Source organism: Lasioglossum baleicum, chromosome 2 (assembly GCF_051020765.1).
Source record: "Lasioglossum baleicum chromosome 2, iyLasBale1, whole genome shotgun sequence".
In the NCBI taxonomy this organism is placed as follows: Eukaryota; Metazoa; Arthropoda; class Insecta; order Hymenoptera; family Halictidae; genus Lasioglossum; species Lasioglossum baleicum.
The window spans coordinates 9,255,793-9,279,315 of record NC_134930.1 but is presented as its reverse complement, the minus strand read 5'-3'; the positions used below and the strand labels follow the sequence as shown (position 1 = coordinate 9,279,315).

The 23,523-nt window shown below is 37.9% G+C and overlaps 3 protein-coding genes and 1 long non-coding RNA gene across 7 annotated transcripts; 2 read left to right on the top strand and 2 right to left on the bottom strand.

Moving 5' to 3' along the window:
• Nucleotides 1-515: 515 nt before the first annotated feature.
• LOC143218375 (uncharacterized) lies at nt 516-10,873 on the bottom strand. The gene is made up of 4 exons (XM_076443511.1): nt 9,482-10,873; nt 1,907-3,470; nt 986-1,076; nt 516-911 (listed from the first exon to the last, which is right to left on the bottom strand). The coding sequence occupies exon 1, from the start codon at nt 9,873-9,875 to the stop codon at nt 9,567-9,569; it is 309 nt and encodes a 102-aa protein (XP_076299626.1). The 5' UTR covers nt 9,876-10,873; the 3' UTR covers nt 516-911; nt 986-1,076; nt 1,907-3,470; nt 9,482-9,566.
• A 278-nt stretch (nt 10,874-11,151) lies between these two features.
• LOC143218399 (uncharacterized) lies at nt 11,152-19,611 on the bottom strand. Its single transcript, XR_013011046.1, has 3 exons — nt 17,758-19,611; nt 14,139-17,635; nt 11,152-14,053 (listed from the first exon to the last, which is right to left on the bottom strand). It is a non-coding gene; the product is annotated as an uncharacterized LOC143218399 (long non-coding RNA).
• Nucleotides 14,010-17,436, top strand: Oscillin (glucosamine-6-phosphate isomerase Oscillin). 4 transcript variants are annotated; one of them, XM_076443390.1, is made up of 5 exons: nt 14,010-14,186; nt 15,285-15,440; nt 15,602-15,886; nt 15,980-16,338; nt 16,412-17,436. In XM_076443390.1, coding segments are annotated over exons 1-5 (879 nt in total). In that variant the 5' UTR covers nt 14,010-14,185; the 3' UTR covers nt 16,490-17,436. The 4 variants fall into 4 exon arrangements, with proteins under 4 accessions (XP_076299505.1, XP_076299523.1, XP_076299515.1 ...); XM_076443408.1 differs by lacking the exon at nt 14,010-14,186 and adding an exon at nt 14,213-14,530; XM_076443400.1 differs by lacking the exon at nt 14,010-14,186 and adding an exon at nt 14,214-14,545.
• On the top strand, nt 17,550-22,646 carry LOC143218246 (uncharacterized). Its single transcript, XM_076443334.1, has 2 exons — nt 17,550-18,758; nt 19,494-22,646. The coding sequence occupies exons 1-2, from the start codon at nt 18,272-18,274 to the stop codon at nt 20,264-20,266; spliced, it is 1,260 nt and encodes a 419-aa protein (XP_076299449.1). The 5' UTR covers nt 17,550-18,271; the 3' UTR covers nt 20,267-22,646.
• Nucleotides 22,647-23,523: the final 877 nt, after the last annotated feature.

Below are 23,523 nucleotides of genomic sequence, written 5' to 3'. Positions count from 1 at the left end.
GTCGCCAGGTTGCTTCTACTGCGCACGCGCTACACGAACGTATCTCTACTCTGTCCGTGTGAGTGCCCTGATAGCACAATTGACTCCACGGGGAGTGACGAAAACGCGCATAAGTTGACTCCACTTGGACAACCTGGAACCGTCTGGATGCAGCCCACGTGAAATGCAGCTTCTGCAGTCTAGCTGGAACGCCACTCTATCCTGGATTCCGCTTCCCCGCAAGATGGCAGCACGGTCGCACTGATTAATGCGGCGAATGCCGTTATACAGGGCAGCGCCGTCGGTAAGGGCAGATCGCACTAATGTGGCAGATGTCGATAAAGTAGATTTCTATTGTACAAATATGTAGCAGTTTCCCTTTTTACCGACAATACTGATTTTTGAATGAACATTCAGTCACATGCAAGGAGAGAAAACGAAAAAAAAATCTGTGCAAAATAAAAATTCTCTGCATCGATTGCAAGAGATGGAAGCTAAGATTAAAATGTCAACATGCAAAAAAAGACAAAGTGTCGTACAAGGGACAAGAAAATTTACTTTTTCTTATTTTTTAATACACCGCAGGGAGTTGGTAAAGACACATGGACAATGACACAAGGAATATATATATAATAAATATTATAATTTTTTATTATTACTATGCTTTATTATTGGACGAACACCTAAATATCTCTTCAGGTTATTGTGATGCAAAAAATATTTGTTACGTAATGTGCACGGTGTGCCAGATATTTGGTCCATTGACACCATGCACATTACGTAACAAATATTTTTTGCATCACAATAACCTGAAGAGATATTTAGGTGTTCGTATTTAAACGGAACACCCTGTATATTGTGATTATTACACGTTGTTGCCTCTGCTTCCCAAAACTTGTGGCCCGTAGCACGTTCTGGCATAGGTGGGATACCTAAAAAATACAAAGAAAATCAGTAATGTACAATATATGCATGTGTGTTGAATGGCATAATTAGATATACGTACCACGTGAAAAATTAGAGGTCTTCCTCTTCCCCGGTTGCCGCAGCTTCCTTCTCCTCCTTCCCTGGATAGCACATTATATTTATCCTCCGTTCTGTAAATTAGATTTTTAATTACACAGTGAGTAAAGGTGAGTATTTAATCTTCTTCGCTTATTGCTCATCTCAACGAATTTTCTAATTTCTGGTGCTACAATTACAAAAGGTCTTCTGACGTTTTTCATCAACTAATATACCTAACTGATTCAAACATTGCAATGATATTTATAAAAAATCGATTAAAGTTGAACTACAAACAAAAGAATGTACTACCAGAAATAAAAAAATTCAATGATGAGAAGCAAGTGAAGAAGATTAAATATTAGGTTGTCCCAAAAGTTCCTTCCGCAATGCCTTTCTTTAATATTGCTAAATAAATATTAGGTTGTCCCAAAAGTTGTTTTTCGATGCATGCACATAATGCAAATTCATATTAAGAAGTACTAAAATATTAACATAAAGATTATCGTATTGTTTGTATTTATTTAGCTACATTAAAGGAACACAATGCGGAAGAAACTTTTGGGTCAACCTAATACTTGCCTTACTGAATTGGTTTAAGCCATCATTTTGCCGATTTAGAATATTGCTAAGCTAATTCTAATCTGAATGGGCCAAAGCTGAATTGTGTTGGATTTGTTTAAAGTGATAAATGATAATAATGATAATGAAAAGAGAGTGATAAAGTGATAAAGAAACAAACAATTTACTATTTTGGACTCTACATTGAAGTGAACATACTCGCCCCGTAGCACCTCATACGTGATGGCAAATGGCACTGTCGCGTGGTGTGCCGACAAGCGTTCTCACGCTTTTTCACGCGAAGATTCTGGGAGACATTTGAGCAAAATGAAACCGATCAACCAATATAAATATGTACAAATACCTTCCGTTCTTCCTTCCTTCCACGTAGTGCACGTAATCCAAGTAATCCACGTAATCACATAATCCAAGCAAGTCAATCTAATAAATAGTCAAATAGTCAAATGCCGCAACGCAGACCGCACCTGCGAATGTAACGTGTAACCACAGAGCGAAGCTATGTAAATATATCTGTGATTGTGTCAAGAAAAACGCTGCATGTCACAATTTCAAAAAATTTCAGTTTATGCATTTATTGAACTTTATAGTGTAGGATTAGGTATTTACCAGAAAAAACGTCACGAAAATCAATTCAAAAGACTCGAAAAAATAATACAATTTAACCAATGTCCTTGTCAAAGCATTAGTGATCAAAACTTTAAACGACAATATCTCGAAAGTGAAAGTACAATGTGACATGCGGCGGCGTCCTCCTGACAACCACAGATATTACGACCGAGCTAAGCGAACGAGAACTTGCGAACTGTTGAGAGTTGAGAGAATAACTGAAAACTGCTGAAAACTGAACGGCAGTTTCCCCTTCCCTGACGTATCGTCGTATCCGTGAGCGGTGTCGACCGCGCTTGACCGTGTTGGTGCATGTTCGATTGCACGCGCGCTACACACAAACGTACCTCTACCATGTCCGTGTGACTACCTGCTCGACCGAACGCGTCGGCGACGCGTTCCTTCGATTTTCACGTTGCCGAAGTTTCGGAAGCATGAGGCGAAAAGTCGGAATCTGGAGACGGCGCGCATTTGAATCTCGGGCACAGCACGCGGCGCGACGCACATTTTGCTATAACTTTTGATCTAAAAGAGATATCGAAGAGAAATTAGGCCTAATTTTTTTTGAAAAATCGGTTTTAACGATGTAAAAAGAAATATATTTTGTATTTTTTAAATAATGTTTTCGTTGATTCTTAAGGTATAGCCGGAAAAGATGGTCAGAAGTATCCAACCAAATTTGTTTTTAGTCACGTCATGTTCAACAGAAAATTATGAAAAAATTCATGAATATTCTACCGAATAGCATACACTACTGAGATTTTTTTCAAAATTTTTGGTTGCAAAATCGATTTTTAAACAAATCGGAAAACATAAAATTGCCGATTTTATGTATATACATACATCAAAGTCTTCAGTTGACCACATTTATATTGTTACGTTAGTTGTGTCTCATCCTGATTATTAATGTGTATTTTTTCAGATTTTTCGGATTACGGAAACATGTTTTAAAAAATTGAAAACCTCCAAAAATTCCAAGAAAATGCATGTTTTGTATTGAAGTGTTAGAGACTCCAGTTTTATAAGAATTCAGTACTTGGATATTATTGAAGCAACCGTTCTTAATTTTTTAATAATTTTTTAGAGGTTGGGTAGCCGTTAACAAAACAAGTACATATATACGGCTGGGAATCTTCTGGCCCCGAATCGAATCCCGCATCTATAATCGTTTTGTTCGGTAAATACTTATTGCTTCGAGTTTTAATGAAAAGTTTAACCAAAAACATTTTTTAATTGTCTACATTTATTTTCAACTTAAAGAATTGATGCAGTTCGCGCTGTCGACTTTCGCTGTCCACTTTCTGTAATTGAAAAAAAAGAAACACAATTTAAGTTATGATTGCGAAGTGCAGAATGGTTTCGAGGTATTCGAAAATACCGCTACAGGTGGTCCCCTGTGTATCTATATCTTCGAGTAACTAATTACAAATTATGTATCTATTATTCGTGATCCGAAATTTGTATCTAGGAGAAAAATTAAGGGCAGATTCGGAATCAGCGCAAAAAACTCTATAAGAATCATCCAACAGTAATTGTTGAAGAAATTTGGTGTTGCGGAGACTGTAAATCAAATGGGAAACTTTCTTCCAGCAGATCTATTAATGGGTCTATTAACTTTTTTCCGTGTAACATTTTGTTTATTGTCTCGTTTCTTTGTTATAATAAATGGAAGCTTATGTTAATTTGTTGTTCTTCATTCTTTAATAAGCCCCTTTTAATTTCCCATCAGTTTCAACTCCATAAAGTAATAGTTTTCTGTAAAATCCGTATCAATGCCTCCGGATCGGAAACTTTCTGCCAGGGGTTGTATTAATTCGAGTAAAAAAGTTATTTTTTAATGTTGGACTATATGGATTTGGACTTTTCGTGAGAAGTTGGAGAAATTAGTTTACTGCACGATGTGAAAAGATATGTAGTGGACATGGCGCGTTGGAAAGAGGGACTTTCCGGACGCATCCTTCTCAAGTGCGCGCTGTGGACGGTTGCGTTGAGGGTTCGGTCGTAAAAGTGACGATTACCAGAACCCTGACTCAACCGTTGCAATGTCCTTGGCAGCGACGACTTTGAATTGTTTTGGGGAAGGAAACTTTCTCCTTACTCTTGAGGAACGGAGAATTCCTCCCCTTATTTTAACGGTCTTTCTCACGTTGCTAATCTTCCCACCAAAACGGATTTTTACCAGTGGAAAAAAAGCTTGTGGCACTCGTTGAGAACGCATCGCTCTAGAGTTGCCCGCGCTACGTTAATTTATATCTCTGTACTTTGTTAGTACTCGATAGTCATTAACGTTTATAATCTAGTTTTCTCGTTATTGTTATTATTATTACATCTTGTTTTGTTATTGTTACGTGTTATTGTTTTAATAAATATCTATATCGTTGTCTGTTAACCACGCGAAACATCATAGACACTGAATTACCCGTCATCCTAAAGATATTTTTCCAGAAATTGCAGTTGGCCGGAATTGTAGAGAAAATAGGTACTAAATGTTGCATTTCACAACTTTTTTATGTGGGGCCTATATTGAAAATTTAAAAGATAGTTATAATAATTAACCATTTGCAGCTGTTTTAATTTCGAAGCTGTTTTAACTCGAAAATGAAACATCTCGTTCTAGGTAGAATAATTTCGTTCTATACGATTCTTTTCATTTGATGGATATGAAATTGATTGTAATACCTCATACAATAATTAAAGGATTAGTAATTGATTAGCTACCAACATGTTTAACAATGTAAACAATATTTTGCATAATGGGACAGCAATTTTTAGTGGTGATTTCGAGTCACCACTGGAGTGCTAAGGGTTAAAGATGGTAGAAATTGCAGGATATTACAACAATGACAAATATTATAAAGCAGATACGCTAACGTTACCGTTATCGCGTCAGAAGGAATAGCTGCAAGCTGCAAGTACAATTGTATAGAGTATAGAATTTCGGGGAAAACTGGGAAGAGAGGGAGGGTTGCCGGAGGATTAATTATGGCGTGGAAGAACCGACGCGACGGTGCCCGTAAGGATAATCACGGTCGCTTAGAGTGGCCGGACTATGGCAGGGTAAGACGTGGTTTCCCTCGGGTCTCAATTATCCATCGGGCCTTAATTTGTCCGGGCTGTTTGTCTCTCGATCAAGCCGGTTCGTCGAGGTCCTGGTACTGTACTTTGGAAATGAAATGGATGATTATGTGAAAATTTGCTTGTCAAACGAACATTCTGGGAAAAGGTTCAGGTAATTTCGTGCAGAAAATCCAGAGTTGTTTTGGTAACTACCCAGGACTTATTGGCCCTCGCGACGGTCAAAGTAATTGCCCAGTTTTATCGACGTTTTATTACTTCGTCGCGTACCCTGGTATAAAGCAGCGAAAGCAATTTAGATATCGTGAAACGGTTCGAATTTCTTTTCTTGCTGTTCTTGGAAATTCTGAAATTGTCAACTCAGTGGTCGGCACGTATGAGACTTTTCAGGCCGCCTCCTTTCACCGGCCGCACGTCTCGTTCTCCGTAACGGCCTTTATCCTCGAGACAGCTCAGGCCCGTATCTATCCCAGACCGTGCGAACTGCGTACAAAATTTCTGTTTATGAAACATTAGAAATTCCATTTCTTTATACACATATTTTTAGCGTGTCTTTCTTAACATGTATGAATTAAATGAAACGAGGCTTCATTAACTGATCTATTTTTATTGAATGGAGTAGAATTACACTGTCCAACAAATTTCAACTTTTTTTATGTTCCCCAATTACTGAAGGGTCCTTCTTATAGAGTTTTTCGCGCTGATTCCGAATCTGTTTTCAATTTTTTTCCTATACGCACAGTTTTTCAGGAACAAGGCTTTGAAAAAAAACATATTTTTCAACTTCAAACAAATATTGTGATGTTATTATAAAAGATATTGAATTGTTCTTTCTGGCAAAAGATTCTGTAGACTTTCCCGAATACAGTGATATCCAATATTAATACATTATGATTGATTAAACATGTTTAAACAATGATTAAATACGGAGAGATTTCGTCGCGTCGGCGCACAGTGGAAAATTTGGACCAGACTCGATTCAAAATCAAAGAACTTTCGATAGAAATGAGGTAGAGCGATGAAATTTTTTTTAAATGAAAGCTGAAACTTTGCAGAATATGGGAAAAATAGGGAAGTTATGGTACGAACGTTTTTTAACCGAGAAAATTCGTTAAACATGTAGAATTTAAAGAAATCGATTTTGCAATGTCCTGAGGTCGTAGACAAATTTTGAGACCAGATTTGAAATCGGCGTGAAAAAATCTACGGGAAATGATATATAGCAAAAATTTTAAAAAAATTTTCCGCGCGTGGTATTGGAAAAACCACAATTTTCTCGAAATTGTGCAAGTTTAACGAATTTTCTCAACGTTAAAAAACGTTCTTACCATAATCTCCCTATTTTTCCCATATTCTGTAATGTTTCAGCTTTAATTTTTTAAAAATTTCATCGCTCTACCTTATTTCTATCAAAAGTTCTTCGATTTTGTCTCCGATTTGGACGAAAGGTCACACTGTGCGCCGTCTCCAAATTCTGACTTTTCGCCTCATGCTTTCGAAACTTCGGTAACGTGAAAACTCAGCCCGTCTGAGTGCCTGTTCAATTGCTTGCGCGCTACACACAAGCGTACCTCTACTCTGTCTGTGTGAACTACCTGCTCGACTGATTGACGCCGACGCGTTCCTTCGATTTTCACGTTGCCGAAGTTTCGGAAGCATGAGGCGAAAAGTCGGAATCTGGAGGCGGCGCGCATTTGAATCCCGGCACAGCGAGCGACGCGGCGATAACAGAACATACGGACAATAGGACGTCCTTATATTAGGGTATGTATTCGGATAATGGGGGTACGGATACGGGAGTCTCTACTGTATTCAAAGAACAAGTAGACATAATTGAAATCGTAATTCTAATTGCAATATTTTGTAGGACTCAATATAAATAGTACCGTATACTCATCTTTTTTTATCGATGAATATGATCACTAACTAAAATAAATTCCTAATAAGAAAAAAAAATGTTAACAACCCATTAAAAAGTGTTAAAAACGCGACTGAACATGTTGGTGAGAGTCCCATTTGGGGGTGAACGGAACTTTTAAGCTAGTGCTTGAAGCGGACCCTGGGATTCGGCAAGACCGCAGATGTGGCAACCAAACCTTGGGGTTTTCCAGCCATCTGGAAACTATCGAAACGGTGTAGCTTCGAATAATTTTCTGCCAGGGCGGCGAAGACTTCGGTCGCCGTGGCCAAGTGGTGCAATAAACACGGCCAGGTAACCCGACGCGCGTCGGCCAGCCAGACATATCGGCATGAAACCACTAACAAGTTAATTGCAGACCTTGTTTATTTTTCGTAATTGTTTCATGTAAATGACGCTAGCTGCTTCGTGTGGCGTTCTTCCGATTAAAAAAAGACTAATCTCAAGATAGAATTTGGACTGTGGATAGTGGATTTATTCAAAGTCTTCGAATAACGGCACAATCAATTTTCTACCGAAACCGAAATAATACCGGTATTCTTTCGGTTTTTCCAATGCTTAGGTTGTTCCAAATGAAAAAGGAACTACAGGCCACTTAATGTTCCGTCGTAAAACCCTCCGCGCGAAGGAACAAGCGCGAGTCCGAATTCACAGGCGAGGCCGTCATAAAACATTCAGCTAAAGACCTTCCAGATGTACCTCCCAACAAAGTGATTTTTAGCCAGCCGAAAGAAGCACAGCCGATGTAGCCAGATGTATTTGGACCTTTTATACCGTTAAAGTACTAAACATTATACCGTAGCTACCTGCAACCGAACATACTCCTTGGTTTCAAATTCTTGCTTTAGTTTATTAAAAGGAAGTAGACTCGTTTTCAGGATTGCAAGGGTGCGGGATTCGCCTCTTATTCTCATCTCTCGATAATAATACAAACACGGGGTTTTTCACTAGTCAAAAACGCTAGATAAAAGATCGATCTAGGACACTATCTGCCTCAAAAGTTCTATTTTTTCGTTTACGAGGCGTAATTGGCATTATTCGGCAGCATGTAGCTATGAAAATAGCTTGTATGCTTCCGAATAATGCAAATTACGGTGACGACTAATGCCAATTTCGCCTCGTAAACGGAAAATAGGACTTTTGAGGCAGATAGTGTCCTAGATCGATCTTTTATCTAGCGTTTTTAACTAGTGAAAAACCCCGTGTTTGTATTATTATCGAGAGATGAGAAGAGACGAATCCCGCACCCTTGCAATCCTGGAAAAAGGCTATACTGGAACTGCAATTACTCGAATTAATATTCGGACGTTCTAAAAAAGACGAGAACTTTTTTAATATTGTACTAAACGATTTGAACTTTTTTGGGGAGCTACAGCAATTAGTTTACTACAGGATGTGAAAAGAAATTTTTTCATAAATTGCAATTGATCGGAATTGTATGAAAAAATACTAAGAGTTGCATTTTACAACTTTTTTATGTGGGCCCATATTGAAAAATTGAAAAATACGCTTTGTAGATCTGTGTCGACTAAACATATTTTGAAAATTTCGTCAAAATCGGTTGACGTTGCAATGAGCTACAAACGTTTAAAGATGGTAAAAATCGCAGATTTTCAGCCTACATCGAAGAATTACATCTTTCAAGGCCTGTCGTTTTTTCTCGCATCAACCGATTTCGATGAAACTTTCACAGTGCACATTATTTCCGCAGGCCTACAAAACGTACTTTTTAAATTTTCAATATAGGCCCGCGCGAAAAAGTTGTAAAATGTAACTTTTAGTATTTTCTCTGCAATTCCGACCAAATGCATTTTTTGAAAAAATTTCTTTTCACATCCTGCAGTAAACTAATTGTTCCAGCTCCCCCAAAAAATTCAAATCGTATAGTACAATATTAAAAAAGTTATCATCTTCTTTAGATCGTCCGAATATTAATTCGCGTAACTGTACGTATTAGGGGATAATTAATGTATTACTGGTTTATTGATTTATGTGTAGGTTTACTCTTAATGTAACTGTAAAGAAAATTACGGCGAGGGGGGAAGAACGTAACATTCAATTTGTACATATAGTTTCCATCTCTCTTGCGATCAATGCAGACAATTTTTATTTTGCACAAAGATCCGCAGTCTAGGAAAAATAATATAGATATAATAGAAATAAATAAAATTTAATATTTTTTTATATCGGGTTTATTATTTCGTTTTCATTCAGAATCGGTATTTGGAATTGTCGGTAAAAAGGAAGACTGCTACATATTTGTACAATATGTAGAAATTCATTTCACCGACATTACCAACATTACTGACATAACCTCACCGACGGTGCTGCCCTGTATAACGGCATCCGCCGCTCCACGCAGACTCCACGAGCTGCCTTCCATTTGGACGGAAGAAGCTGCCCTCTAGATGCTGTGACGGCGGTGGACGGCGGACTTTGTTACATCTATGCGCATTTCTGGAAGCCCAGGTGGCATGAACTCCACACTCTTTCTAGATGTACTCCAACCGTTGCTCCGAGCAGCCAATAAGCGGCGTCTGGAACCGTACTGCCCTCCAAATTCACTCCACGCTCTGGACTGTCCCTGGCAGTTCCAAACTGTGCTATCAGGGTGCCTGTTCGATTGCACGCGCGCTACACACACCAGCGTACCTCTACTCTGTCCGTGTGCGCTGCTTGTGCGCTTGCGCCAGCCACAATCTATTTTTAGCATTCTCCATCCACATCCACGCCTGCTTGACGGAAACGAAACTGAATCTGAAATTCGGCCGTCGAGCCGTCGAGCGTATCAATCGCAATCTGGAGCTAGCCTTCGAGTCCCCGCGTGCAGCGAGTTTTATTTTTATTTTTCATTACTTTTTTAATTACATTTTTTAACCTTCCAAAAAATTTAAATATATATTATATGTATATTCGTAAGTTTGAACCCTTTATCTCAACCAGGAGGGTAGTGAAAGGGTAAAAACTAATTATTGGTTTTTCCCACATTTTCCCTATTTAATGGTATACTTAAAAATTCTAGAAAAATTCTACAAAATTGTAGATATTATTCCCTATGATTGTGAATTTTTTCAGATTTTTTGCAAATAGTAAGTATGAAAAATCGTATAGCCGGATATAAGATGGTCAAAAGAGCTCATCCAAATTAATTTTTAATCACACGTTCAATAAAAATCACATGTTCAATAAAAAATTACGAAAAAATTCATGAACATTCTGCCTAATAGCATACACGCGATTGAGACCAATTTCAAACTTTTTGGTTGTAAATAGCCAATGGGTATAGCCGGATAAGATAGTCAAAAATGCCCTTGAACCGAATTTTATCGACGATGTGCCATTCGATAGAACACAAAGAAAAAACATACTGTGCAAAATTTCAACCCTGTATTTCGATCGGGAGGGTAGTTATGGGGTAAAATCGAAAAATCAGTTTTGGGCCTATTTTCCCTAGTTAATGACGTTTAGAAATTCTGAAAAACATCTGACACATGTCAAGAGAACCCAAATACATACTTTGCAATTAGTTTCAGATTTTTAAAAGGGAAATCCTGCTTGTAAAAAATCAAAAACCTCATAAAAATCGAAAAAATGCAGATTTCACATGGAAGTTCTAGAGTGTCCACATTTATATTTTTACAGTAGCAGTATATTGTTATAAGTATTGTTCATGAATTTTTTCAGATTTTTCGGTTTGGTGCGCCGTTGTTAAAAAAAATAAAAACCGATTTTTTCGACGTTTTTTCCGCGAAGAATTAAGCTAACCTTAAAATTGTTACGTTCTATTTATTCTGTAAGTCTATCAGGCTCTGATAAACCTTGAGCATTCTACAGAAGTAATTAAAAAATGAAATCAACTTAATTAATATTTCTACAGTATAGACATTACATCTAGAAATATAAATCACGTTTCCAACAATTCAGTTGGCTCAGTGCGTTAGGCGTTCGATTGTGGACCGGCCTATGCTAGGTTCACGCCCGTCGTAGATGTATTTTTTTTTATTTCATCTCAATTCTCTTCTTTTTTTATATCTAACTTCACACTAGTCAAGGATATTTTTGTAGAATTCTTTTAAAAGCAATATTAAGAAATTTAAAAAGTATTTTAAGGTAAAATACACCAAATATAGTAGTTGTGTCTAACAGAGTCGTAAGGCGAGTAAAGAAAAGAAAAGGTAAACGTATAAAGGTGAACAAAGGTAAAAGTTAATGAAACATCAAAAGTTTGTCATTCTAAATATGCTTTTATAGATCCGTTAGTTTATTGACAAGTATCGGAACATCTGCTTTCACTGTGAAATATTTCATTAGCAACCCTGAGTGGTACATACACAACAATTGCTGTTCCGCATAAGAGACGAAGTACCAAATTGAATGCCTCAAAAGAAGTAAATAACAATAGAACCATTTCTACAACTTGAATTTCTTTCTTTTCTCTATAACAAAGTATTTAAAACTCGAAGGCACATAAATGGAATTACTGCTGAAAATGTCGAGTACTGCCAGAAGTTCCTCCAATTTTCAACATAAATAAATCTTTCAATTCATCGATAAAATAAAATATGCTTTACAGAAAACACGATAAAATGAAACTGAGATAATTACGATCCGCACAAGCTATGTATGTATTATAATTTTTTTGCGAATTTCACCTTAAAATATTTTTTTTGAATATGTAGATATTGCTTCTAAAAGAAATCTACAAACACACCATTGATTATTATATAGTCAGACATAAAAAAAAAGAATTAATCAAGTAAAAAAAATGTATACCTATGCCGGGAGCGAACCTAGTATAAGCAGTCAACAGTCGAACGCCTAACGCGCTTTTTTTTTTAAACATGTTTATTGAATATATTAGTACAATCAGAGTTAACAGGAGTCAACAAAAATAATAAAAATCTCCACACAGTATTGCTATGTTAAGCTGATTGTTCGCTCGCGTGCGAATCTCGGTGCTTCACAAATCTTTGGACGGTGGAAGAATAAATAGGAACTGGGTAACGGTTGGATTACTTGTAAGCTGAGGCGCCTTAAGGGATAATGGAAGGGAGAATGGGGAAAAAGTTTTATTAAAAAAAAACCCCTTAACAGTCTTTGGTATAGGATGTTTGCTTAAGTACTACTTAGGGACTAACTTATTACTAACAACGATATATACATATTGTATACATATAATATTAGGTAGCTATCGTGCCACGGTACAATATGATGATGTTGAGTTTTACATGTAGATCTCTCAAGTCATTTAAGTGGCCCTAGTGTGATGTTGGGCACTATAATTTTCCGCTCGAGTAGCTCTCGCATGTGAGTGTCATTTGGTGAGAGCCACCAGCATTTTTTTTTTATCTAGTCGATGAAAATCTTGATGATCTTTCCTAGGTATGAACGCCTAACGCACTGAGCCAACTGAATTGTTGGAAACGTGATTTATATTTCTAGATGTAATGTCTATATACTGTAGAAATATTAATTAAGTTGATTTCATTTTTTAATTACTTCTGTAGAATGCTCAAGGTTTATCAGAGCCTGATAGACTTACAGAATAAATAGAACGTAACAATTTTAAGGTTAGCTTAGTTCTTCGCGGAAAAAACGTCGAAAAAATCGGTTTTTATTTTTTTTAACAACAGCGCACCAAACCGAAAAATCTGAAAAATTCATGAACAATACTTATAACAATATACTGCTACTGTAAAAATATAAATGTGGACACTCTAGAACTTCCATGTGAAATCTGCATTTTTTCAATTTTTTTGAGGTTTTTGATTTTTTTACAAGCAGGATATTTCCCTTTTAAAAATCTGAAACTAATTGCAAAGTATGTATTTGGGTTCTCTTGACATGTGTCAGATGTTTTTCAGAATTTCTAAACGTCATTAACTAGGGAAAATAGGCCAAAAACTGATTTTTCGATTTTACCCCATAACTACCCTCCCGATCGAAATACAGATGTTTTTTCCTGGTGTTATATCGAATGGGACATCGTCGATAAAATTCGGTTCAAGGGCATTTTTGACTATCTTATCCGGCTATACCCATATTGGCTATTTACAACCAAAAAGTTTGAAATTGGTCTCAATCGCGTGTATGCTATTAGGCAGAATGTTCATGAATTTTTTCGTAATTTTTTATTGAACATGGTGTGATTAAAAATTAATTTGGATGAGCACTTTTGACCATCTTATATCCGGCTATACGATTTTTCATACTTACTATTTGTAAAAAATCTGAAAAAATTCACAATCATAAGGAATAATATCAACAATTTTGTAGAATTTTTCTAGAATTTTTAAGTATACCATTAAATAGGGAAAATGTGGGAAAAACCAATAATTAGTTTTTACCCTTTCACTACCCTCCTGGTTGAGATAAAGGGTTCAAACTTACGAATATATATATAATATATATTTAAATTTTTTGGAAGGTTAAAAAATATAATTAAAAAAGTAATGAAAAATAAAAATAAAACTCGCTGCACGCGGGGACTCGAAGGCTAGCTCCAGATTGCGATTGATACGCTCGACGCGACGGCTCGACGGCCGAATTTCAGAATCAGTTTCGTTTCCGTCAAGCAGACGTGGATGTGGATGGAGAGTGCTAAAAATAGATTGTGGCTGGCGCAAGCGCACAAGCAGTGCACACGGACAGAGTAGAGGTACGCTGGTGTGTGTAGCGCGCGTGCAATCGAACAGGCACTCACACGGACAGAGTAGAGATACGTTCGTGTAGCGCGTGCGCAGTAGGAGCAACCTGGCGACGACGGTGCGTCAGAGTGGGGGGTCGAGTCGGCTGAGCGAGCGGAGGGGAAAAAACCCACGACCCATGATTCTGGCATCACTGCTGCTCAGTCCTCACTGGTCCTCACTCCTGCTCCAACTTACTCCTCTCCTATTTACATATATATATAAATATGTACTCATTCCCGCCAAATTCCAAAGTTAACCAATTACAAGTGATCAATATAAATACATACTACAAGATACGATACACATTCAATAAACTAATACACACGTCTAAAAAAGTAACGTCAGAAAAATGATTATAACGTTATAGTCAGTTATACATATAAAAATTAGCATGAATGTCCAATAAAATCTGAGAAAATAATCGAATTCGTCGCGATATATAAATTTGAGATTTTTGTCAAGTATATATTATTATATAGTGCTGATCGATGTCGCCTATCGCCGAATTATCGCCCGTTTCGAATATGTAACTCATTTTCAAGTGGCAACTGCACGCGCTAACGGGCAACGGGGAGAGAATTGTTCGCATTCGATTGCAAAGTAGCCAAGATTAGGTTAGTCGCGCATTCGCTAATTTAGTGACCGACCGATTGGACGGTTGGACGGCGAGGCAAGACAGGTTCGTTTCGATTAGGTTCGTATTTTTTTCGAAATTATATTTCCCATTTCTCCGCGAGAGAGAGCTTTGATTTCCCCGCTAATCTTGCAGAATTCGAATTAGCAAATAGAAATGTCCGATTCGCGAGTATTTCGAGTGAACATGTGCGCCGTAAATTCCAGTAAATTCAACAGCCGCTGGTTACAGTGGTTACCAGTGGTTACCGACTACACCGACCTGAAAATTGGGCCTCGATCACCGATAAACCACTCGGCGAAAGGCGAGAGTCGAACTATTATATACTTTGTATATACTCGCAAATTCTACTTGCGATTTTGCATTCGTTCGGTCGATTCAATTTTCTAGCTCTAATATACATAATAATACATATACTATTTACACACGTTAGATTTAGATACACAGATCGAACGAAAACGAACTAAATAATATAGTTGTAAAGGAAGTTTTCACTTTCGTTCAACTTTGCTTAACAAAGGAAAAATTGATTCGCGTACGGCGTACATACATAAATGCATAATATAAATGTTGAGTCTGTAACATTTTTATTTTCGCATTCTATTTAAGTTTGATAAGAGGTCGTTGTCGCAAAGATATCCACACACAGACAGTCATAAATATAATCGGGAATTCGTAGATCTATAAAGTGTATCGTTTGTGTGCGAACAATAGCAGCGTTAATTTCCGTGCAATTTCCTCGTTGTAAGCTTAAAAATTTACTTGTATAAATATTTGCCATTCGATAACATTTTTTCAGTGTCAAGTGAGAGTTTACAGCTCGAAGAAAAAATGCGATTAGTCATCTGTGATACGGTAGATCATGTGGCAGAATGGTCTGCCAAATACGTTTTGAAAAGAATCAATGATTTTCAACCGAATGAAGATAAATATTTCGTTCTTGGTCTTCCAACAGGTATGTTCTCTACTAGTATTACATTAATATAACTTTGTTAGAATTTGTTCAAAGAAAAAGAAAATTGTTTACGGATAAAATGTCATTTCCTATATATATTTATTATGTTTTATAAAATTATTACGGCGAATCTTACCTGCTATTTACTATTTATCATTCAGGTGGAACACCTTTGGGAATGTACAAGAAACTTATAGAGTACTGCCAAGCGGGAAAGCTTTCTTTTAGATACGTAAAGACGTTTAACATGGACGAATACGTAGATCTGCCCAGAGATCATCCAGAGTCTTACCATTATTATATGTATAACAATTTCTTCAGGCATATAGATATCGATCCGCTAAATGTGCACATTCTCGATGGAAATGCACCAGATCTTACAAAAGAATGCAACGATTTTGAAAGGAAAATCAAGGAGGCTGGTGGGATCGAATTGTTTATCGGTGGTATGTAATTTTTAATGGTTTGCGAATTACCTTTGCGTAGTACATCGTTTTACATGTAGAAGCGGTTTGTTAAACGATGTAATTCTTTCGCAGGTATCGGACCGGACGGTCACATAGCTTTCAACGAGCCAGGATCGTCTCTAGCATCGCGTACAAGAGTCAAGACATTGGCGCAAGATACATTGGAAGCGAACGCAAGATTCTTTGGGAACGACATTTCCAAAGTTCCCAAACAGGCGCTGACTGTTGGTGTCGGCACAGTAATGGATTCTAAAGAAGTTATGATTCTTATTACAGGATCCCATAAAGCATTTGCCCTCTACAAGGCGATAGAGGAAGGAATTAATCATATGTGGACTGTATCAGCCTTCCAGCAACACCCCCGAACAATTATTATTTGCGACGAAGATGCAACATTGGAGCTGCGTGTTAAAACTGTTAAATATTTTAAGGTACATGTTATATGTGAGATATTATATTGTGTGTGCTCGGATACTTTTCTAAATAATCTATTCGATATTACAGGCTCTCAGCGCTGTGCATCATCAGTTAATCGAGGCAGATGGAGAATCGATCCTTCGCCAGAGAATTCAAGATAGTTAAAATATTGGTACAGTAAAACTTGGATAAACGCTCGAAAATTCTCGAAAAGACTAACAAGCAAAACAGAAAACAGTCTGAAAGGAAAACAAATCAAAAAACTCATATCGACAAGGCAATACACACGCGACGTTGAAACTTTCTATACAGGGTGTCCCAGACCAAGTGTAAGTCCCGGAAATGGGAGGTTCCTTGGGTCATTTGAAGCGACATTTTCCTTTGCAAAAATGGCGTGCGCGGCTTTGTTTAGGAGTTATTAACGAAAAACACGGTCCAATCAGAGCGCGTCCTGGGCCGCCGCGCGATGTCACGGCGTATCGCCAACGCTCTGATACGGGCGCGGCGGCCCAGGGCGCGCTGTGATTGGTCCGTGTTTTTTGTTAATAACTGCTAAACAAAGCCGCGGACGCCATTTTTGCAAAGGAAAATGTCGCTTCAAATGACCCAAGGAACCTCCCATTTCCGGGACTTACACTTGGACTGGGACACCCTGTATACTTAATTTTTGTCGAATGAAACTGAAGGTTTCGTTGTTCGATTAGCGTTGTTTGCCGATAGCCAAATGTCATTACCGAGCATTTATGCTATTTATCGTTTTGTTCAATTATCCAGGTTTTACCGTATAGCATCCTGTACTTTGGAAATTCATTGTTACACAACATGTTGACCGCATTCTTTACCAAATGTTGTGAAACATGTAAATTATATTTTTTATAGAGTTTAAATGACATTTGCGTATGTTACTTATACTTTTTGACAACAATGCCGTATGCCATATATATATATATATATATATATTATACATATAACGTACTTGTTTGAATCGAACATGGATTATTGCACTGTTGTTTACACGGATTATTATTGTAACTACTGTTCTAATATTACAAAAATGCCATATTTTTGTATCATTATACTTTTCATAAATAAATTTACCCTTTCTATGACAATTATATGTATATATACCCTATCGTTTAATCTCTTTCGTTAAAACGATGTGACGATTGAAATGAAGTGTTCATATATTTATATTACACACTCGATAAGAAATCATAATTAAAGATATGTCCATTTTTGTTTCGAATTTTATTTTAAAATAGGCCCTCCGGACGGGTTGCGTCCAGTTGCGCCCGACCACTGGCGGTATACCTGAAAAGGTGGTTGTTATAGCTTTTAGCTTTAGCAGACAAAAAACGCGCACGGATCAGCTCTGAACGGGCCGATTATATAGAAAGAACCACCCAATCAGATCGATGGGATCATATACATACACGTTCAAGGCAAGCCTGTTTGACTGGGTAGAGATGTATCTTGATGCTATTAAGATTCTGGGCGTTGTGTTGCTCGGAAAACTGGCGAGCTACTAAAAACTACAATAAATTAAGCCTTAATTTCTGGAATTTCCAGGGGGTCTGAATCGCCTACCGTGAAAAGAGCAACTTGCCCTGAAAACGGGGACGAGCATAATAGCGATAAAGTACTTAGGAGAGTTCCCCGGCAGGAATGACGATGACAGCACGGTCCGCGGTCCGCGGTCCGCGGTCTGAAGACAACTAAAACTAAACGATGACACACATGTGCCGGAGACCGGAGAAGATTGCGTAAGAATTCGTGCATCGCGAGCCGATTGATAAGGACAACGATCCGGGATCGTGATTGGCGGGCGTCAGAGAAATCGAAGAAATAATAGGAATCGTGGTTCCGAGGTCGTTCCCGGTGGGATCGACCGTTTCTTTCGGACCAGTAGCGTTGATTGCAGCGAGCGGAGATCAGTTGCGTGAAACGATGAAAAACGAACAGGTGACGGAAGTGAAGACGATCGTGCTTCGCGACATCGAGCCTCTGTTGAAGCAGAAACTCGGAGACCATGTGGTTGTTGAGAATTTTACATCGGAGAACCTGGTGCCCCCGGGTGAGAATTATGGCAGCACTATCCTGAAGGTCGACGTCGACCTGAAGAGAGGACTCTCTGGAAAAGAAGAACAGATTCACCTGATCGCGAAGATGCTGCCGCCCACGGAATTCCAGAGGCTAGTCTTCAATAGTTCGAAGACGTTCTTCAAGGAGATCTTCATGTACGAGACCATCATGCCGGCTTACAACAAGCTCGAGCTTGAATCTGGGTTGAAGAGCAACGAGATTTTCAACTTTCTGCCCAAGTTCTACGGATCCAGATCGTCCCTGCAACCGGATGTTGACGTGGATGACGATGCTGTCTTCATGATGGAGAACCTGAAGGCCAATGGCTATTACCATGGCGTCAGGAGTGTGGGTATGTACTGTACACAATGTTGTACCAGTGTCATTCCATGCGAAACCACCAGACACTCTTATGCGTTAGACTTTCGCTACAACCACGTAAAAACTAATTTTCATCGGTTTGTTAATTCAGCCGTTTGGATAAAAGCGGTCCAACGGATCCTTAGTTTATTTATGCTTGAAATTACTTCAATTATATGTATATGTAATTAACGCGAGTATGTACATATTATTTGCGATCAGTCGGTTTAAGTCGTTAGCAGTATTTTATCAGAATTTGGTGTAGATCAGTTTCACAACAGTTCGAAGTAACTAGCTGTCCTGATTTATATGTACATTGTACTGTATAATAGTCTTCGCTTTCTATGATAGATCCAGGTCACTGCGATTGGAGAGGGACACGCGCGAGACACGATGGGAATAAGAAAATGTTCACATCTGCAAACTGTATATTGTTTTACGATGTTTACGCGGTTCTATATTGCTATAAATCTCGAGCAGAATTTGATTTCGGTTTCAAGAAAATTTCTTAATCAATTCTGCTGAAAATCTTAAACTGTAAAAAACTGAGGGACCTACAAGGGAAGGGTCGAGACCGATTTTCGAATCTTCGCATTCAAAATGCGTCCGAATAAACCGCGGTCTTTTGGAAGACATGCACAAGCTTATACTTATTTCTCGGAAAAAAGAGTCTTCCTTCGTAAAAACAGATGAAAAATTCATGTATTTTGTGCATCGTTTGACGCAGGATACGACTACGAGCATTCGAAGGTAGCCGTGCAGGCTCTGGCCAGGTTTCACGCTTTGGGTATGGCCGTGAAGCAGAAGAAGCCAGGCCTGTTCGAGGTGTTCAAGATGCACGCGAAGGTTACACCGGTGGAAGGAGGTCCTAACAACGAGATTTTCAACCTAACGTTGAAGCTGATCAAGGAGGACCCCGAGATGAGCGTCCATTACGACAAATGCAAAAAAGTGATCGACGACATAGGATTCAGGGGTTTCTGGTCGGACATTCCCCGAGAGCCCTGGATGACTATCATCCACACGGACTTCTGGGTAAACAACGTGCTGTTCCACCAAGACAGCACGGGAAAAATCGACGACGTCAAGTTCATCGATTTCCAAACGTACACGTATTCGAGCGCGTTGCGGGATCTTCAACTTTATCTGTTTTCGAGCGTCAATTTGGACGTTACGGACGAGCAGCTCGAAACTCTGATGGATTTATATTACGAGACGCTCGTAAAGAGGCTGACAGAGTTAAAATGCAACACGAAAGCCTTCGATAACGAGGGTTTCTGGGCGAAAATGAAGCAGGACGGCCCCTACGAGTTCATACACCTGGCGCTCATGGTCAAAGTACTGACGATGGACGTGAAAGAAACTGAATTTAGTATTCTCAAAATGGAAAGTGCTATTTCCGAATACGAAGGCAATAAAACGTTCGTCGATCGGTTACGTAGATTGCTATTGTATTTCTGCAAACGGAACTGGTTACCCACGGCTGACGGAACGTCCTGAGGATGTTCATTTTGCGCCAACTTCCGACGATCTTACGCTAGGCTAGAACTACGAAACCCGTCAAAATTGCCGATTTTTTCAAATCTGAGATTATCGAGGTTATTTCTCTGGACATACAATATATTATAATAGAAATCGCTGAAATTCTGAATATAAATGCACGCTCATCATTTTTATTAAGTATTACAAGACAGTCAGGTTTAGTGCTCCGTAGATCTAGCGAGTGAAAAATTCCAGGCTTCTCGATTGTTACGATAAGCTTCGACCAATCAGATTTCATACAAGTTACTCCAGTTTTTTATTGTCGCCAATTCGCCAGTCGGCGCATTAATCTGACTGAATATCTTGAAAAGTACGAAGATAGCAGCGTTTCAAAGTCAAATTTACAAAAGCCGATCGTGTAATTTTCGGATATTCCATATTACAATTCTCGTGTCGATGAAGCGAAACATCTGAGCCGATTTACAGGATTCAGCAAAAAGAAATATATATTTTTCATATAAAAAATTACCTTGTAAAAATGATTTGACAAAAAAGTTCTTTTTTCACATTAACCTTTTTTTCCAGCAACATATATTAATTCTACCGAAATTATCTTCTACCATATGTACTATATCGACACACTCTAGTACTAATCGGCCTAATCGGTGTGCGATAACAGAGAACGGGTTAGCTTTTATCAGCTAAATCGATCTATGCCTACATTTATCTCGGAATTCTTACTAATCGATACTATCCTTCTAGTACGAGATAGAATTTCCATCAATTCACGATAGTGTTTTACGAATTAATTGTTTCCCTTAACAATAAGTAAAAAAACTTTTTAAAAAAAAATTAGACCGACTTCGAAAACACGCACTAAAAAGAATGAAATAATTTCCATTTAATTTATGTGAATACACACAAACTTAAATACAATACAATCTTTTCGGAGGCGGCGCAAAATTGAAAATTTTCGACACTGGAAATTACGAAAATCCTTAAATTCTTCTAAATACTAATATATTTATATTTAAATAATATATTTGCGCCGCCTCCGAAAAGATTGTATTGTATTTAAGTTTGTGTGTATTCACATAAATTAAATGGAAATTATTTCATTCTTTTTAGTGCGTTTTTTCGAAGTCGGTTTAATTTTTTTTTAAAAAGTTTTTTTTATTTCACACTTTTTTATCTCTGTCAGCCGTTACATTCCAAATCGTAATTTATAAATATCTGAAAGCGGCAATCGATAACGGTAACGACGTCGCGTCGTTACTGTTCCTAATGTCTAACATTCAGCGGAGTTCACGACGGTATCACCACCCTACATTTTCGCAAATAAAATCGTAATTAATAAAGAAATGTAAAATTTTTTTTGCACGGGACCATCCCGGGAACATACTCTACAAGATGCAAAAGGTTTCGTTCCGATTGGTCCATCCATCTCGACGTAATCGGTGAACATACATAGAAAAAAAAAAGTGAAAAAAAAAGGCACATACAGATCGAATTGAGTAACCTCCTCCTTTTTCGAAGTCGGTTAAAAAGGTAAGCAGTCGAAAATAGAAAACATGATTGAATTCGTCAAACAGCTAGAATAACCTCACAATTAATAATGCGTATTTAGTATAGAACTGTTTTATACAAGAACTATAGATAACATCGAAGCGATAATACAGCACCTCTGGAATCAAATTCCAGATTACTTTCATACATACATATACTTCCTTTAGTTCTACTTTTTTCGTGCACACTAAAATATTAAATTAGCAACGATACGATGATTTGCCCTAAACAAGTTTGTAGCAGCGGTTTAAATGGAAAGTACACAATACATATGTATATATGTATACATATGCAAGGATGGCCTAAAAATTTGATGAATCATGAATGGACTTTGTCTGCAAACTGTAAAGCATATGGTTCCAATCATTGAAATCATGATTTCAAGTACTTTCAAGATATGAAAAGTGTGAATGAATAAATATATTTCTTTATCAAATGTTCGAGATCTAAGATAACAACAGAAGAATTGGAACAAATTATGTATTCGCCAACGCAGATTTTCAACAAGTCTGTAAATCACAGGCTTTTATCATGATTGCTAAAACGTGATAGATAGCAGTTCTTAAAAAGATGTTTAATATTCTAATTTAATGAGGACGAGTAAGTATTTTTATAAAAGTCTACGTTTTTCCTTCAATTCAAAGGTACAGAGGCGCTTTAAACTATAACTACTACATAATTTTAACACCGGCAATTAACTATATATATATCTAAACACATTTAACAAAAGCAATATATTTCTCTTTTCTGTGTCTCATCGTTGACGAAAGGATTTGTTATAAATATTAACCAGCTCGAAATGATAAAATCAATAATTATTATGTTGAGTGGGGAGAGTTGCGCATCTAATTGTAAGCTACCCAAGTAGCCACAAGTAGCCACGTACGTCCCTAAAACGTACGCTGAATGGACGTAGGACGTTTGGACGTACGTTTTAGGGACGTACGTGGCTACTTGGGTAGACGAGCGCGTAAAGCGCAGTCGGGCCTGGTCGGGCCGGGGATTCCGGTCAATTCCGCGCGGTTCTGGTCCGGGCAATGTTCCGATTTCCGATATGGTCCAAGATTTCTCGCGCATGCGCGGGCAAAACAGTAACACGCGTATATCTCACTGATATATACATATATATCAGTGGTATATCTATGATGACGAGGTAGTGGAGCCCTGAGACAGTTATATTGGCGCGAAAGTACCGAAACAATCTGTACCGGACAAAAAAACTGCGCAGGCGCATCTAAAAAAAACTGCGTAGGCGCATCTAAACAAAAACTGCGCAGGCGCATTTGAAAAGAAATTGCGCAGACGTATCTAAAAAGAAATTGCGCAGGCGCATCTAAAAAAACTGCACAGGCGAACCTATAAACAAAAACTGCGCAGGCGCAGTTTGTGGATATGTGTGAGAACAATTTAAAAGTAAAAGGGCATTGACCCGTTCTATTCGATAATTCCATAGGGCGAATATCATATAGAAATGCCCTTGTGGATTTTAACGAGTAGGTAGGTTCAATGTCGTTCAACGATTTATTAAACGTTTTCATTTCGCTGGGGCCCCAAATGAGAACCAAGGTATGCATCTTACACAATTATAAAACTAACACCACTGAAAAATTCTGATACTATATATGTATAGACATATTATGCATATCAGAGAGAATGTAAATATATGTAGAAAATATAACTGGAAAGTATAACCATAAACTGATCATGCA

Excerpts from the sequence above, each read along its gene's own strand:
- LOC143218375 (XM_076443511.1), bottom strand. The coding sequence starts at position 9,875 with ATGCTAAAAATAGATTGTGGCTGGCGCAAGCGCACAAGCAGCGCACAC.
- Oscillin (XM_076443386.1), top strand. The coding sequence starts at position 14,642 with ATGTCCGATTCGCGAGTATTTCGAGTGAACATGTGCGCCGTAAATTCC. Across the intron at positions 15,441-15,601 it reads CGTTCTTGGTCTTCCAACAG|GTGGAACACCTTTGGGAATG; the intron begins GTATGTTCTCTA and ends TTTATCATTCAG. Across the intron at positions 16,339-16,411 it reads AAACTGTTAAATATTTTAAG|GCTCTCAGCGCTGTGCATCA; the intron begins GTACATGTTATA and ends TCGATATTACAG.
- LOC143218246 (XM_076443334.1), top strand. The coding sequence starts at position 18,272 with ATGAAAAACGAACAGGTGACGGAAGTGAAGACGATCGTGCTTCGCGAC. Across the intron at positions 18,759-19,493 it reads CCATGGCGTCAGGAGTGTGG|GATACGACTACGAGCATTCG; the intron begins GTATGTACTGTA and ends CGTTTGACGCAG.